This window comes from Oryzias latipes, chromosome 11, assembly GCF_053564925.1.
Source record: "Oryzias latipes strain Hd-rR chromosome 11, Olatipes_Hd-rR_3.1".
Lineage (NCBI taxonomy): Eukaryota > Metazoa > Chordata > Actinopteri > Beloniformes > Adrianichthyidae > Oryzias > Oryzias latipes.
This window is the reverse complement of record NC_136247.1, coordinates 22,588,503-22,604,934: the sequence shown is the minus strand read 5'-3', so window position 1 is coordinate 22,604,934 and position 16,432 is coordinate 22,588,503. Positions and strand designations below refer to the sequence as shown.

Sequence of the window (16,432 nt, the reverse complement as noted above, 5' to 3'; positions counted from 1 at the left end):
AGTAAAACAATAACAGTGAGAATGCCCGGGATGGCATGCATTACAATTAGGGGTGTAACTTCATTTTAACAACAATTTGATTTGATATTTGTGGTTGCTGATTCAATTCCCTTTCGATTTTGGTTCATTTTGAACGATCCTTAATGCACAAACACACTGACCTAAAATCCATAGAGGACATCTTTAGTTAAAATCTTCCAGCAGTGAGACTCAGAGAGAAATTCCTGCTACTGAACAGTGAAGATTTCCAGATTCTTGTATTTCTTCCAGATCATCAAGTGTAAATGAAATATGTGTCCAAACAAACAAGTAAACTAGAATGAATGTCAAATCCATTCACATGTTAGTTTCCTAAAGTTCAGCCCACTGTTGTTTTTCCACATCAAAATAATGCAAATAGAACATTCTAGCACACTGCATGGTCACATGACTTTTGCTAAATTAAAAGTGTTTCCAAACGTTGGTTAATTTTGCTGCCATCATGTGTGTTGTCTAATATTGTAGTAAAATAAATCTACCATGTCTCAATGTAAATGGTATTTTCCAATTTCGATTCGATTATGGATTTATTTTATTTTGAAACAATTTATTTAATGGTATTGGGGTCGATTCAGTTCGATTTTGCCTTAGACAGATTGATCTGGTTCAATCCTAGGAAAAGAAATCAATTAATCGATTATTTGTTACACCTCTACTGTAATTACAATACATACGTTGCAATATAAGTAATATCAGATTTAGTGCCATATGCTTCCAGTCAAATGTATGGAAACACTGGAGGGACTGTCTTTTTAGTTGTCCTTGTAATTAATGTTTATGGTGTGGTATGTTTAAGTAATGTTTTTATTTTGTTATTTTATCTATCTATCTATCTATCTATCTATCTATCTATCTATCTATCTATCTATCTATCTATCTATCTATCTATCTATCTATCTATCTATCTATCTATCTATCTATCTATCTATCTATCTATCTATCTATCTATCTATCTGTCTATCAATACATTAATATATTCAAAGACAGACACACTTCATATGTATAGATTTATTTCTTTATTGTGGGGGTTTGTGAAGAAGAAAACTTCCATTTGTGATTGTGAACTCCTATTTGTGTTCTGCTCGTCGCAGCAGGCGTCACTGCGTCCCCTCCCCCAATGGTTCCGTCCCACGTGTGACGCACAACAGTTGGGGGCGTGTCCTGAAGAAATCCCCGGTCAGCCTCATTTCTAGCTGCAGCGAGCAGAGGCAGGAAGCGAGGAGGAGTCTGCGCAGGACAGAAGGAGCGCAGCCATGGGGAACGCGCAGGAGAAACCCCCAGGAGGAGGCGGCGGGGCAAAGGGGGCCCATCATGGAGGCCCGGCGGGGGGGAAACCCCAGAACCACAAAGCTCCAGAGAAGGGGCTGTCCAACGGCTCTCCGCAAGACAACAACAGCCCCGCCGGCCGGAAAGAGGAGCAGGCCAGCCCCGCAGTGGATACGAGTTACCTGGATGCTCCAGCCGGGGCCCTACCCCCCCACCTGGCCCGGCTGAAAAATGAGGGGAACCACCTCTTTAAACACGGCCAGTTCGGAGAGGCGCTGGGGAAGTACACGCAGGCCATCGAAGGATGTGCTGAGGCAGGTGAGGACATCCAAAACGGCTGTATTATTATGGGATTTTAACTATATAAAAGACTACTATAATGGAGAAAATATGTAGAAAAAAATATTCATTTCTTTCAAAATAAAATGGAAAAGTTCAGAGTCAAGCATACCCAGTAATATTTTTTATTAAATTTATTAAGTAGCACAAGAAATTCCATTTTAGATTGGAGTTAATCCTGTTCCTATGGCAAAGCTGGCTCCTGGTAAGAAGAGATTCCCAAATACTGTTTCCTCACAGGAGAGCCAAGCAATACGTGTTTGTTTGTTTGCTTATTTATTTATTTAAAGTTACATAGTCATTATTCTTTGTCCGTGGGGGCCATGGGTCATGTGTTTGAACAGAGGGGAGTAGGAAGGGAGTGGGTTGGGTTTTTACTGTAATATTGTGTGTTTTCTGTTTTAAATGTTAAAGCGCTTCGAGCTGCACAAATGCATGAAAAGCATTATTTTATAAATAAAGTTTGATTTGATCAATCCACTATTTTTTTAAAGGAAAATAATTATTTTATTCCAAAATTAGCTGTCTTTTTGTACATAGAGGTGGAATAGTCTGTGGTAATTGTGTGGCTGGCTTGTGTTATGATAAATGCTCATCACATGGCTGTGAAGACAGGGTCACATGACTCCAACATCAAGATCCCATCTCTGCCCCACTGCTCCTCCTATTCACCAGTCTCACTTCTCATTTGCAGTTAACTCTTAGTTTAATGATAAAGTGACTGCAAACGGATAAAGAAGGTCTGGCAAGTGAATGCAGCGGAGTGAAGCAGCCTTAAGGACAGAACCTCGACAGCAGCACCTACAACCTTCAGGAGAACTCGGCTGACTCCTTTAAAATTGTCATTTCCCAGCACTTGAGAGGCCCGGCTGATCTCCTGGCAGAACTGAGTCAGACCAAAAGAACCACTGCTTTGAATGTGCCAGTGTTAAGGTGAAGACACATGGGAGAAAGAAGGAAATGACTCAGCTGAAGAGACGATTAACACATCTCTCCAACTGTCTACCCCTCACTGCTTCAGCATTTCTGCACTATTGAGTTTGTGCTGCCCCCCCCCCCCCCCCCCTGCAGTGCTGCCTACAACCAAAGGAAAAAGGCCAAACAAGATTGATGTTATTGCACGGTGGCGCAGGGGTTAGCGCTCTTGGCCCCTGAAACAGATCACCAATGGGGGACCTTTCTGTGTGGAGTTTGCATGTTCTCCCCCGCCCCCCGTGCATGCGTGGCCCTGTGCCACACTGGCTACCTGTCCAGGATGTCCCCAGCCGGGATAGTCTCCAGGATCCCGTGACCCCGAAAGGGGCAAAACGGGTTTAGAAGATGAATGAATGAATGAATGAATGAATGAGATTTTAAGGTCAAACAGTTTTCTTTTGAAAGGCTATGGTATCAGACGAATGATTCCTGTTCTTCTACAGGGGTTGATAGTCCAGACGACCTGTGCATTCTCTACTCCAACAGAGCTGCATGCTACCTGAAGGATGGAAACAGCGCCGACTGCATACAGGACTGTACCAAGTACGTGACCAGTGTTCCTGTTTACAAAGCAGCAGATCATCCAAACAAAACAGGATGTTTCCGTCAGTTTAATCCATGTAGAAATCAGAATGCTAAATGACGTGTGCGTATAGAGTGCTTTACTACCTTCATCACACATTCACACACTGGTCGCGGCTCCACTGCCAAGCACTGGCACCAACCTGTAACCACCAGGAGCCATGTGGGGTCCAGGGTCTTTCCCAAAGACGCTCTGACACATGGGCAGGCAGGCAGGGCGGGAACCAAACCTGCGATATTCTGAGCAGAGGTCACCTTCAAGTGCTTGACATGAAATAAAAATTAATTAAAGAAAAGGAATGACTCCTTTAAAAAACGTTTTCCCTTTTTTATTAACAAAAAAGGTAGAAAAATCTGTCGAAACACCCGCTAAATATTAAAAAAAATCGACTAATGAAAAAGTATTACTTTTACATTCAACATTTAGTACACTCTCAGCAGTCATAAATATTTACTATAGAAAAACTCTCTTTTTAAGTAATGTCTTAGATTTCCAAAGTATGAACCTCTGAAAATGAGTGTCCACATTGAAATCAAGGGCTGCCATTATTGTCTCACCATTAAAGTGTTACTCGGTGGCATAAAGACCAGTCAGATTATACTTTTATGTTTTATTTTGTTGAAGAGAAAAGCCCTCAGAACACCATTTTTTCCTTCAGTCTGGAGGTTTTGCTGCATCTCTGGACACAAACCACATTGTTTTAGTTGAAACAGAATTTTCCTGAATGAAAGGCCAGCCACACCTCTGAACCTAAGTGGAGGTGAGCACATTTTGATCCTCTCTTTCGCCATCTCTCTGATCCTATTAGGGCTTTGGAGCTTCAGCCCTACTCCTTGAAGCCTCTGCTGCGCAGAGCCATGGCTTATGAGTCACTGGAGCGCTACAGGAAGGCCTACGTGGATTACAAGACTGTGCTGCAGATGGACACTGGGATACAAGCTGCTCACGACAGCGTCCACAGGTCAGCCAAACACAAAAGCAAAGTTGAGCATGTGCTAGTTTGCATCTTAAAGGTCTTCAGAGAGAATGAACTTCGCACACACACACGCGCACACACACACACGCACACACACACACAGACTGTTTAAATGTCAGCTAATTCCATGTTTTCTTTTTCCTTGTGGCACCACATTGGCGAGCTCTGAGCTTATTGTGTGTCTTCAAAAAAGGATGAGCGACTGAGCTGCATATAAGTGAAGTCAATACTAAACAATTTCAGCAAAAAACAGACTTATGTTTAACCCCTCCAAAAAAACAAAAGACTTGAATATGAAACCAACTTGTACACACTGATCTGGGAATTACTGGAGTAAAAATTCCCCTTTTATTTATTTAAAAATAGTTCACCAAACAAAAATGAATACTGATTGTTGCCATGCAATAAGTTAGAGCTGGAACACGCAGTGACATGTGAGAGTTCAGTATTCGAATGGAAACTACAAAACTACTACCTAAATAATTAATAAATGAAAGTATGATGGCAATTACTTAGAGAAGGTTCAACTAGTTATTATAGGTGTTGATTAGAAAACCAAAAAGCTTTTTTTTTAGCCCGCTTTTGCCCCACGATGTGAGGTTTCAGTGACCCCTGGTGACCCCACACTTCCTAAAACAGTTGTAAATGGATTTGATGCATGAACTATAAATTAAGCATTATTACACCATGGTCTGGGTGAATTTTCGATTCTGATTGCCCGCTGGGTGTGCATTAAAAAGTGATAATCTACAGCCATAATGTCCACCTAAAAAAGAAGTTCCGGTCACCTAGCTTAAATGTTCTGTATCACTGCGCCGGCTTCTTTAAAACAAACTTTAGCTTCATCATCTGGACAAAAAACAAAGCGGTAAGAGGAGAACTTTCTCTCTGAACTGATGCTGTGTTGTAACACATGGTGACCATCAGCTTCTCTTTGCCGCTGCAGTCCAAGTCCATGTCATGTTACAATGACAACCCACCGCACACCTTAACAGATAGTCCACTTTTTGTGAAAAAGCAATCTAAACTGAACAAATAACAAGTACTTAAAACTGATTTGAGTATGTATTTCTTTTGTCAGTGACCATTGTTAAGGGCCTTTGTGGAGGGTATGATCAGTGTTACGCCCCCTTCAGAGTCTAGAGGCACCGAGGCGGCATAACATAAAAAAGTAAAGTTTTTGGCTAATAAGTTGACTGCAACACAAAACACCAAACAAATGTCTCCATAAAAATATAACCAAGTTTTATTTACAAATAAACAACAACCAGCAATAACTAAAAGTGAAGCTAAAAAGGCTTCAGGGTGAACCCAGGCCAAAATAACAAACAAAACCCCACCTAACTGAAACATGTAAACTTACCTGCAAATGAAAGAAAAGGGAAATCAAAGACAGAACGCTAACCTCCCTAACCTAACAAAAACATGTACTAAACAAAATGGCGGTTCACCCCTACAGCTTCACTTAAACAAAATCATAAACCAAAGGACTAAACAGAGTGGGCACAGACAAAACTACAAACTACAAAGAACTACGAAGTGCAACACAAACTAAAAACAAGTGGAGAAGACATAAACAAAATGGAGAAGAGGGCCAAGCTGCAGTGGAGACTTGTTGCAGCGAGGCTCCCTTCTCATGGTGCGGAGGTCCATGTGCTGGTTTTGAAAGGCTGCCTCCCACCAGCTTGTCCAATTGGAGCACACACCTACATGAACCACACCTGCAAATAATTAGACACAAACAGACACACAAAGATCCACAAAAAACACAAGTCCCACTCTGATACAGAAATAATACAAAAAACACAGAACAAACAGAACAAAATATAAATAAATACGGCCACAGCCGTAAAAATCAGAAAAAAACACACTTCGGCTCGGATGGTTCAGGTTTCCACTGCGTGCATTAATTTCTAAAAATGCACACTTTCAGCTGTTGGACAGGAAAAGTAAAAAAAAAAGCACACTTCGACGACCATTCTCCCTTACGCAATTAAGGTTTTTTTTTGTAGTTCTTGTCTGATAATCTGTAAAAAAATCTTTGCCATTTCTATTAAAGACAGGATGGATTGAAAAAAAACAAAACACAATATTTAAGATTTTTTTTATATATTTTTTTTGTCAGGAATTTATGCCGAACTTCAGTAGTACTAGTAGTAGAAGCTTTTTAATATTTTATTTTTATAAATTTCAAGGGCTTGTTTGTTTTAACAAGGGTTTAGAATTGAAATAACATTAGAATTGAGTGAGCAGTAAGGGTTAATGGCCTTCGAAGTATGCGTTATTACTTTTTAACGCACGCCTTGGAAGCCTGAACCGTCCAACGCGAAACATTTAAGCTAGGTGACCGGAACTTCTTTTTTCACCGTGCGGTTATCATGTTTTAATGCGCACCCAGCAGCCAATCAGAATTGAGTGTTCAACCGGACCATGGTAGAATAAAAGATAATTTCATCTTTACCTACAAACGTGACAGTTTTTTTAGTGTAAATGTATTTAGTACATGAATTGTACATGTACAACATGGATTACGTTTACTTAACATTGTCTGAATTATTTGTGTTGTCATTTACTTCCAAAATGAAAAGTAAACATATATTGTTTCTTAATTTAAAAAAAAAAGACGTTTTTACTTCACTGATCATGTGGGAATCTGCTTAGCAGCATAGAGGCCAAAAACCGTTGATGACTGCAGCATTAGGCCTATAAATGTAAAGGTATGTGGTGTTTCTCTCTCCTTAACTCGCGCCAGGATCACAAAGATGCTGATTGAGGAGGACGGGCCTGAGTGGCGGGAGAAACTTCCAGAGATTCCCGCCGTTCCTCTCTCTGTTCAGCAACAGCACCGAGAAAAACCAGCCAGCATCGAGCAGGCACAGGCGCGCGCCGCCAGGGCCGCACAGGTGGACGGTGAGTCCCGTCGGTCCTCAGCTTCAGAGATTCCCTTTAATAATGGACATTCATAACAAAGGGAATGTCTCACAAAAATGTGCAGCAAAATGTTGTAAACAATAAACAGTGCTGAAAGCAAGGCAGCCGACTGTGTGCTGAGTGGTGGGGATGTGCGTTCTATCAATAATGTAAAGGTAAAGCTGATCCACAGAGTATATAATGCTGTCGTAATGGAACGATCCGGATCCGGTTTCGCTTTTGGTTTAGCATGATGGCAGATCCCAGACATCCACTTGGACAAATGCAAATATAGTGAAATGTATGTGGTGGAACAGCACACACTTACTCAGTAAACTGTTTGACTTGAATTTTACCCACATCACTTGCATGAAGAGACTAAACGGACACCTGGTCTGCAGATGGTGCTTTAAGTGGGCCGGTACTCACTACCAGCACTTCTAAAAATTAGTAATATGTATACTAGTCTTGAAAACTTTAATTATAATTATCTTTTAATAAAAAGACAGACATACTCATATAAGGTGTTGATTGAACATCCGTTTTCTTTCACTGTGTACATATACTTCACATCAATCTTTAACATGTTTAACCTACAGAATAGTCAAAACGCACACTGACTGCATCAGCGGTACATGTTCTTCAACACGAGGGTGTCCTCATCCTCACCCTCCTCTCACTCGTGGTGCAGAAAGAAATGAACGCAAAGAGTAAAGAGTAAAACAGCAGGACAGCAAAACACATTGACCAAATCCACACTTTAACCCCAAACCGTCCACACAGGCAAAGGGAGTGGGGTCCCACGATGCCTTGCTTTGCCACATCCGACAGCATGTCTGATGTGTCTGTGACCATCGCTGCAATATATTAGGAGTGACCTGGCGGCTGCAGTCGGCGGCGTGGCAAGGCGCTTGAGATGAAGGCGAACGCTGAGCTGCAGCGAGACTAAACGAGGACAGGAAATTTGGGTTGTTGAACTTTAACATGCCTCTCTCCCCCTTAGTATGATCTGTGCTATTATATCCTTTGTATTATTTTAATGTTTTTTAATGCAGGTATTTTTCATCAATAGGTATTTTAACTTCCATTGTCTTATAATGGCATTTCTTGTATATCCTCTTCAGTTATATTTTTGTTTTTACTTGTTCTTTTTAGCTTTGAAGGTAGACAATTTTAACATCTGTCCAGGAACAACAGATGGCAAATAGCTGTTGGGAGGATTCTGGCGGGGAACCACAGGCTTTTACTGAGGCATCTGATTGGTTATACCATTTCAGGAAAATGTGACATTTTTGTTACACTGTTGTTAGTTCCCTTTTTGCCTATTAAAAAACAAAAATAAATCATTGTAATTGTACATCAGTCAAAATAACTTTAAGTACACGGTAAATGTAGGACGAAATGTATTTACAGACTTGACCAAAGCTCCCTCTTTCTTATTTCGTATTATTACGCATAGAAAAAGGACTTCTGTTTATTCATCAATATTTACGTTCAAAATTCTCTTCATTTTTTGTTTCGACTTCCCTGAAAGAGGGGTACCAAACACAGACATGAACTGCTTGATGTTATTCTTATCACTTCTCAGAGTAGTGGCCGCTGTTGCCGGGAAACAAACGCCAAGGTGTTCAACTTGCAAGTTGGTTAAATACTTGGTGGGAAAATCCTAGTTTCTTTCCAAAAGTGATGCAAAAATGTTTGAAACATACAAATAATCTGAAAGACTAAGGAAATTAAAAACACTCCCATTAGATTCTGTAAAGCAAAAATGAACAGGATTAGGATTTTGAAAAGAATAAATATATAAAGCAATATATATCAAAGTTCACTGAAACCGAATGTTACAGGTTTGAGAGCCCTGCAAGTTTATATCAAGCAGGGTTTTAATTGTAACTTAATAATAGTGTTTGTGGTTGTAAGCTGTGCTCACAAAGTAGATTTTAACGTCATAGAACCACATTTTAATTGTCCAGTAAACAGGCACTTAAATAGGCTCAGTATAATTTAAAGAAGCTGCCTTTCCTTTAAACCTCAGCAGCTTTCAAAACACCAGAAAGGAGACAAAAACAGAGTCTTTCTGATTCGTGTTTTTGTCTGCAAGAAATTATTCAGAGGTCCTTTTAAAAAACGGATCTTCAGTTTGGACTGTTTGTGTGCATTTTTAGATGCATTGACTTATTTCAGTAACTAACTTTATTTTTTGTATTTTGTTTTTAGCTAACTAAGACGTGAACTCGTTTTTCTTTGGTTTGATGATTTTTTTTTTAAAAGACATAAGACATCCTGCAAAACTGAATGACAGACGCTATTTTTTAAGTGATTTCTGACTTCTTCTAACTTGAACACTCAGCGATTGGTATAAGCAATGCAAAAACTCAATGTGGCTACATTGAGCAAAAATAATAGATTTCTTCAATTGAATATTTTTCTCTAACTGATATTTTTTTTGTCAACAGCCAGAAAAGAAGAGGCCCGGTTCAGTTTACTGAAGCAGGAAGGAAATGGTTTGGTCAAGAAAGGACTCTTCCAGGAAGCTCTGCAGAAGTACAGTGAATGTCTGGCATTGAAACCAGATGATTGCGCCCTTTACACTAACAGGTATGAAGGATTCAGTCCAGCACACACTGACAAGGTAACAGTCCAACACACTGCTGGGACACACATTGTCCTACAGCGGGGGCACGGGGCTCTTTGTGGGAAACAGAACTGCTTATCTGATAGAAACACTTTTTTTTGTTGCACAACCTCAAATGTATCGTCTTAAAGAAACATTCCTGCTAATTGCAGCAAAATAAAAAATACATTTTCTAATTTTATTAGTTTTAAAAGATAAAACATTTAATTTAAACACTAAAAGACAGGAAAAGGATGCAGGAGCTCATTTAGTTTTCACAATAAGTGTGCTAGTGATTGGTGGCACCTGCCTCCAGCTGGACGGTCATTTGTTCACGTTCTGGTACCAACATGACTAAAGCTGTGCCCAGCTGTATTTGCTCTACCCTTGTTACGCCTGTATGTGCCCTTGAGCAAGGCATTTAAAGCAGATTGGCCAGTTAAAGCTGTGCAGCCTTTTAACTGCCTTGAATTAGGAGCCATGCCATTAAAATTGTTGTTAGAAACGTCTAAAATCTTGTTTATAGCCAGTAATGTTTTTCTTCTGAACATAACAGTCCCCCAAAAACACAATTAGTCGAACAAAGTAGAGTCCTCTTAATGAGCCAGATAGGAGCAAAACTAATGTTTTATATCAAAATGTTCTTTCTGGTTGTGTAAAATATTTGTACATCTGTTCATATTTACCGTCCTAAACAGCTGTGTTTGGTAACGCAGGAGACTCTGCAGCATTTTATGAAAATGTCACCTGTTAACAATATGTCATTATCAGTTTTACCAAATGAGTGTCTTATCTGCCTCATTTATGAAAGTCAAATGTTTTTTTTCCCCAGTAAATTTTTAATGTCAAATGATTTAGTCTCTTTGAATAAACAGCACCGACAGCAGGTGGCGCCAAACAACCAGCTGTCATTTTCCATTTCGGTCTTTTCCATCTGTTAAATATTCGATATTAAAGTCATTCCATCTTTTCCTACAGACATCTGCTTCCCTAAACATGTCGTGTGCTTCAAACGTTTCCATAAACGTGATTTCTTCACATCTTTTGAAACATTTATTCCTGTTTTGTTCTCATGAGAAACCTAAGAATCTTGAGAGGAAGTGTGTGGTGGTCTTCCTTTCTCCTCCAGAGCCATTTGTTATTTAAAGCTGCTCAACTATGAAGAAGCCAAACAGGACTGCGACTCTGCAATACGACTGGATCCAACCAACAAGAAAGCCTTCTACAGACGAGCCCTGGCCTTTAAGGGGCTGCAGGTGATCAAGTTGCCTCCTTCAAGATTATTAGGCTTATTTATAAATCTGTCGTAACTCCTTTGATGCGTGCGCCTCGAAGGATTACCTGTCGGCCAGCAGTGACCTCCAGGAGGTTCTCCAGTTGGACCCCAACGTGGGGGAGGCCGAGCAGGAGCTGGAGGAGGTGACAAGTTTGTTGAGGCAGAGTCTGATGGAGAACGCAGCAAAGGTAAGAACACAACAGAGTTGTTCATTTTATTGTTCGTCCGTTTTATTTGAAGTGAATTATTGAAGTTCCACTCCAATCATCATCTGATCCAGTGTTTTCAACCTTTTTTGAGCCACGGCACACTTTAACCTTGACAAAAAAAAGGAGAAACTCATAGTCTGTATTGATCTACAGCCCCTCCACAATCTCACATGCATTTTTGTGATAATTGTGGCAGAAAAGCTGGAAGCTGCAGCTGTTTTTTCTAAAAGATGTAATAAAAGTTAATTTAGAAGATTTAAAAACTGTTTGATGTGTGTTTGTTGTTGTTTCAAGACGTTTAACACGAAAAACCATTGTGCGCCGAGATGCTGTCACTTTAACCCAATGCATCATGGGAGATGTAGTGTGAAAACGGCCGGAGATCGCGTCTCTGAGCTTCATTGTTTTGTTCACTTGTTCCATGGTCTTGACACCGGATTCTGTGGAAAGCTACACCACTAAAGACGAGCTTTAGCTGGCATTTTTGTTTGAACTGAGAGACTTTATGAGCAGAATCTGAACCAGGAAGTGTAGACTTTAACCACTTCTGATTGGTCAGACTGATGACGTGTGATTAAGCCTCCAAGAATGATTGGTGGAGATAGTTAAAGGGGCGGGACTTTTCCTAAAACAGCTGACGCTACGGCTAAATCGCGGTACTGTCATTCTTAACAAAATGTCTTTATTAGAATCAAATAAACACTAAGAAAAAAGTATTTTATGATCTTTCATATTCCTAACTACTCAGTGTTTTATCAGGACCTGTTTGGATGAACAAAGAGCTGATATCCTGGAGATGGGAAATGTTTTTAGATCAGTTAATGAGGGCAATTTCCCACGGCACACCTGACCATCTCCCACGGCACACTAACACTGGTTGAAAAACAGTGATCTGATTTGTTGTAACAGCGTTCCTAGTGGTCTTTTAATGATAATGTTGTCATTTTTAGCCAGAATTTAAGAAAATCTGTGTCATTTTCTAGGACATAAGTTTCTGCAGAGAGGCAGGAGTTTATTGGAAATAAGCCTGCCCACACTTCCCATCATCCCCTTTGTTTACACGCCTTCCTGCCAGCTTACGCACAACATTACGGTTGCAACAATAATGGCGAGCAATATCCGAGCTGTCCAGCCGCACGGTTTTGATTCAGATGCCAGCTCAGACGAGGAAAACAGAGACGTGCATGGATCTATTTAGTGGATGCATCAGAATAGAGTGGAGGGAGCTCGTGGTTTGCCGTTTTAGCTCCAGCGTCACAGCTGCAAGCTTTTTCAAATGGCATTTTTTCTTCTGAGTCAACAATTTGAATAAAGAAACCCTTTACATATGTCCTCCGTAATGAGAAAAATGCCAGAATTACACTTTAAAAATACCCAAAACATGATTATTATTGGAGTGGGTCTTTAATAATAAATGTTATAGAATTATTTCAAAAAACAGCTGTGATGACAAAATTCTGTTACTTCCTGCAGGGATGAGGGCTTATTGTGGTGCCCAGGAGGACAGAGGTGTCGGCGTGCTGCACACTGACAAGCAGAAGGTTGGCTTGTTTCTGTGAACAACCAGGGCAGTGTCAGACAAACTCAGGAAAGTTTAAACACTTAACATATTTCCACACCTAAACATGCAACCCTCGCATAAACGTAACTGCAGAACCTTGGACTTTTCAAAAGGTTTTCAGACTTTGTTGCTTTCCTTTGCAAAATAACAAGGAACACAGCAAACACGGTATAAACTGTTGAATGCCAACATAAAGAAAAGATCAGATAAAAATGGATCCAGCAAGTTTTGCCGTTAGGTTTTGTTCATAATCCTTCATAAGCTAATAAGCTTTGGAGAAATTAAACTTTTCTAAGTAAGTTCCTGATGGAAAACCTTCCTTCATAGTTTATATTTTAACAATTACAAGAGCAAACCCTGTCGACCAGTGGTGTTCTGCTAAAATTAAAATCGTATTCAGAAAAACCATTGATCAAATCTTTGACACAGCAAATGCTGATGGGAATCTGTTCACCACAGAATAGCTGTCATGGTCAGAAACGGGTTTGTCTTTCACTGCCTGAATTCCTCACGGAGGGTTTGACCAAACTCAGCAGGAATATTTCAACAATCTGCTGTGTAAATATGACGGGACAACCAGCTTTTCTGCTCTGCAGCGTGTGAAAGAACCACAAACAAAACACCCCCTGATGACTCCGCCTTTCCCAGTAGAGAGCTGCATTTGAAATGGCTACGGGGCTTGAAACAACGCTTGAATTTCTTTTTCCTTTCTCAAGTAATGTAAATGTGCTTTTTCTGTAGCAGGCTGTAGAATTCATTTGTGCATTTGTGTAAAATAGGAGTTAAAAAAAGAGAATACTGTGTGCCTTATTGAGATTTCTACTGCAGGTAGGACACATTGAGCCAAGATGACTGATTTTTTTTGAGGAATATTTACATTGGACGATTGTTTTAGAGTGATCATTTTAAGCTCAGAATAGCATGAATTTGCAAAAAAAAAATAGTCTCTAAGAGGCACAAAAATATGTTTTTTTTAATTGTTAAAAATTCATCTATTGAATGAGCATTTCTCACAGTTTACATCCATTAGGGTAATAATTAATGACTGCTGCAAAAAGCGCTGCACTCTTTGTTAAAATAGTCTATTTTTTGGCGTTCAGATTGATGTGTTGCTGCTAACGTTTAGGATACCAGCTGCTTAGTCCTACTGAAGTTCTCAGGTTTAGCTTTTTCATCAAAAGATTGTATTTTATTTTCACTTTAGGTAAAGAAAAAACCTCTTCCCTGCCCTACGGGCTGCAGCAAACATCCGCCCATCTCACAGCATCGCTGCTACACATTAGTTGTTACTTTATGTTGTCAGGGCAAGTGTCCCGCTTTGACAGAGGTAAAAAAAAAATGCGTGGGAAGATTGAGTCAAATACAAAGTCACCTGCCACGGACAATGCGGCCTTGTCTTCTCTCTTTTTCTTTTGCTCTGGGTGGTTTCACGGTGACTCACACCTCCAAAATGTGACCAAAATATTTCCCGTGTTTCTGCTCCAGGACGCTCTGACCACACCGATCTGCAACGTTAATGCTAGAGATGAACGAGATGTTTGTTATTTATATTTAAAATATTTTCAAATGTACTTTAAAAATGCCTTTAGATGAAAAAGTGCAGAGTCTGCGGGACACAATTCGTACCGAGAACAATTTCTTGCCACTTTAATATTTTCTTCAAAAACTGTAAATATTCAAAAGAAACGTTGAATGTTATGAAAAAATACTATGAACCTTCCTATTTTTGCAGACTTCGTTTAAGAAGCAGAGCCAAAGGAAAATGTTATTTTGACATGTTTATGACAGTTTTGATGCCTGAGTCGTTCCCCGCAATGATGCAACACAACGTCTAGAGAACGTCTCGTCATCATGACAAGACCTAAAATCCATCTGAGTCACTCCTAAAAAAAAAAAATAAAAAAAAAGAAGAAGTTAAATTCAAAGTGTGTGGGGTGGAAAAAGAGAGTAAATGTCAGTGAAGACCTCTGGTTTACTCCAAAACCCTGTATTCAAATTGAACCTGCAGAAAAGCGAAATTGTCTGGAAAGTTGTTGCCATCCCCATCATCTCCATACAGTTGGAGTTTTTGAGATTATGGCTTTTGTCGTAAACATTTACTGTTTGTACTTTATGCAGGCGGGGCTGCAAAATAAAGCAAAACTGTCTTTTTGGGGCAAATGACAGACATTTTGCTTGACAGGACATAAACTATAAAAGGTCACGTTCTTAACTGGGTGATTGCAGTTGAGTTTGAGAAAAAAAACAGAACAATTATCATCTGATTGCTTGGAAAAGTGTTTTTTTATGCTCTATTAATCAAGGACCCCATTTATTGTTTTCTTTTCTTTTTGTTGCTTGTTAAAAACTGCATCTGTAACTTTTTAAAATAAATAGATTTGTAGATTTGTTTTTGCTCTGCAGGTAAGCTGGGAGTAAATTCAATTGCAGGAATTAACTTCATGGTACTTGATCTTACCCTTTAATAACCCTTGTGCTATCTTGTGGGGTCCAAATGACCCCACTGCGAGTGGGGTCATTTGGACCCCACAAGATAGCACAAGGGTTATTACAGGGTAAAATCTACGGAAGCCCATTTCTGCCACTTTTGACGGAAAATACCCAGTATTACCGTAATTCTGCACATTAGAGCGCACCGTAAATGAATGGTCTATTTTCAAACTTTTGTCATACTTAAGGCACACCAAACTATAGGGCGTAATAAAAATTAGTAATAAATCTATCGGTGAGCTACACTTTATTCCCAAAACAAACATTCCTGTGTCTACACCAACTCCTAACCCAGTTAGTAACACGAAAGACAAACACAGTCCGACACGTTGGTTGCGTTAGCACATTCACAATAATGCCCAACTCCTGAAAAACAGACTTCTCAAAATCGCTTCCGACGTTAATAAGCGCAAGCAGAATTAATACAAATATAAAGCACTCTGGATTATAAAGCACACTGTTGTTTTTTGGTCAAAAATAAGGCTTTTAAGTGCACCTTATAGAGTGAAAAATATGGTATTTTTGAAATGATAAAATTAATTTGTCTAAATGTGAAAATAGTGATGACAGCTACGTTGTTATATTTAGTTTCAAGCTAATTTGATTTAACTCAAAACTTTGACACGTTTTAATTTATTCCATTTTTCCTATCCTTGAATCACTTCCTTACCACAGCTCAACATGCTTCATCTCATTTTTGCCCACTAAACCAACCTCTGTATTTACCTAAAAGTTAAAAAAATAGTAGTTTGATGAAAGGCTAAATCAAAGTTAGAAAAAAAAATTGTGCTTCTTTTTTTAATATATAGGTAGCAATGTGCTCCCATACATCCCAATAGGGTTTTTACAAGCCATTACATCACTTCACAGAATAAAGTGCCACAACTTCAACTTTTTTCTTCCTTTTTCCTCAAATTTAAAACATTGAAAGTTTGTGTAAAGTTTCAAGTCATGTTTGTATTTCTCCATGGAATGTTAATGCATGTACTGTATGTAAATAAACTGAATGCAGGTGTAAATAAACTCCAATATGAAGGCTTTATTTGTCGTTTCTGATGCTTTTCTGGGAATTTTGCATCTGTGTTGCTCATGTTAACCCTTGTGCTATCCTAAGCACTTTAACATTGGGAGTTGGGTCATCTAGACCCACTAGACAGTGCGCTGAACCTTTTTTCTTCAATGATTTGTGATCTT

At 39.4% G+C, this 16,432-nt stretch overlaps 1 protein-coding gene across 2 annotated transcripts; it reads left to right on the top strand.

Annotated features, from left to right (window-relative positions):
* The first annotated feature begins 1,184 nt into the window (after positions 1 to 1,184).
* spag1a (sperm associated antigen 1a) lies at positions 1,185 to 16,280 on the top strand. 2 transcript variants are annotated; one of them, XR_002291134.3, is made up of 9 exons: positions 1,185 to 1,623; positions 3,063 to 3,162; positions 4,011 to 4,163; positions 6,931 to 7,088; positions 9,545 to 9,686; positions 10,832 to 10,958; positions 11,038 to 11,166; positions 12,661 to 12,728; positions 13,345 to 16,280. XR_002291134.3 is itself a non-coding variant. In XM_004073960.5 (8 exons), the coding sequence occupies exons 1-8, from the start codon at positions 1,293 to 1,295 to the stop codon at positions 12,664 to 12,666; spliced, it is 1,146 nt and encodes a 381-aa protein (XP_004074008.1). In that variant the 5' UTR covers positions 1,185 to 1,292; the 3' UTR covers positions 12,667 to 16,280. The 2 variants fall into 2 exon arrangements, 1 of the variants encoding a protein (XP_004074008.1); XM_004073960.5 differs by having other exon boundaries at positions 12,661 to 16,280.
* Positions 16,281 to 16,432: the final 152 nt, after the last annotated feature.

What these genes read in the sequence shown, in the direction of transcription:
- spag1a (XM_004073960.5), top strand. Translation starts at nt 1,293, where the DNA reads ATGGGGAACGCGCAGGAGAAACCCCCAGGAGGAGGCGGCGGGGCAAAG. An exon ending in TGCATACAGGACTGTACCAA is followed by an intron (nt 3,163 to 4,010) that starts GTACGTGACCAG and finishes TGATCCTATTAG; the next exon opens with GGCTTTGGAGCTTCAGCCCT. An exon ending in GCTCACGACAGCGTCCACAG is followed by an intron (nt 4,164 to 6,930) that starts GTCAGCCAAACA and finishes AACTCGCGCCAG; the next exon opens with GATCACAAAGATGCTGATTG.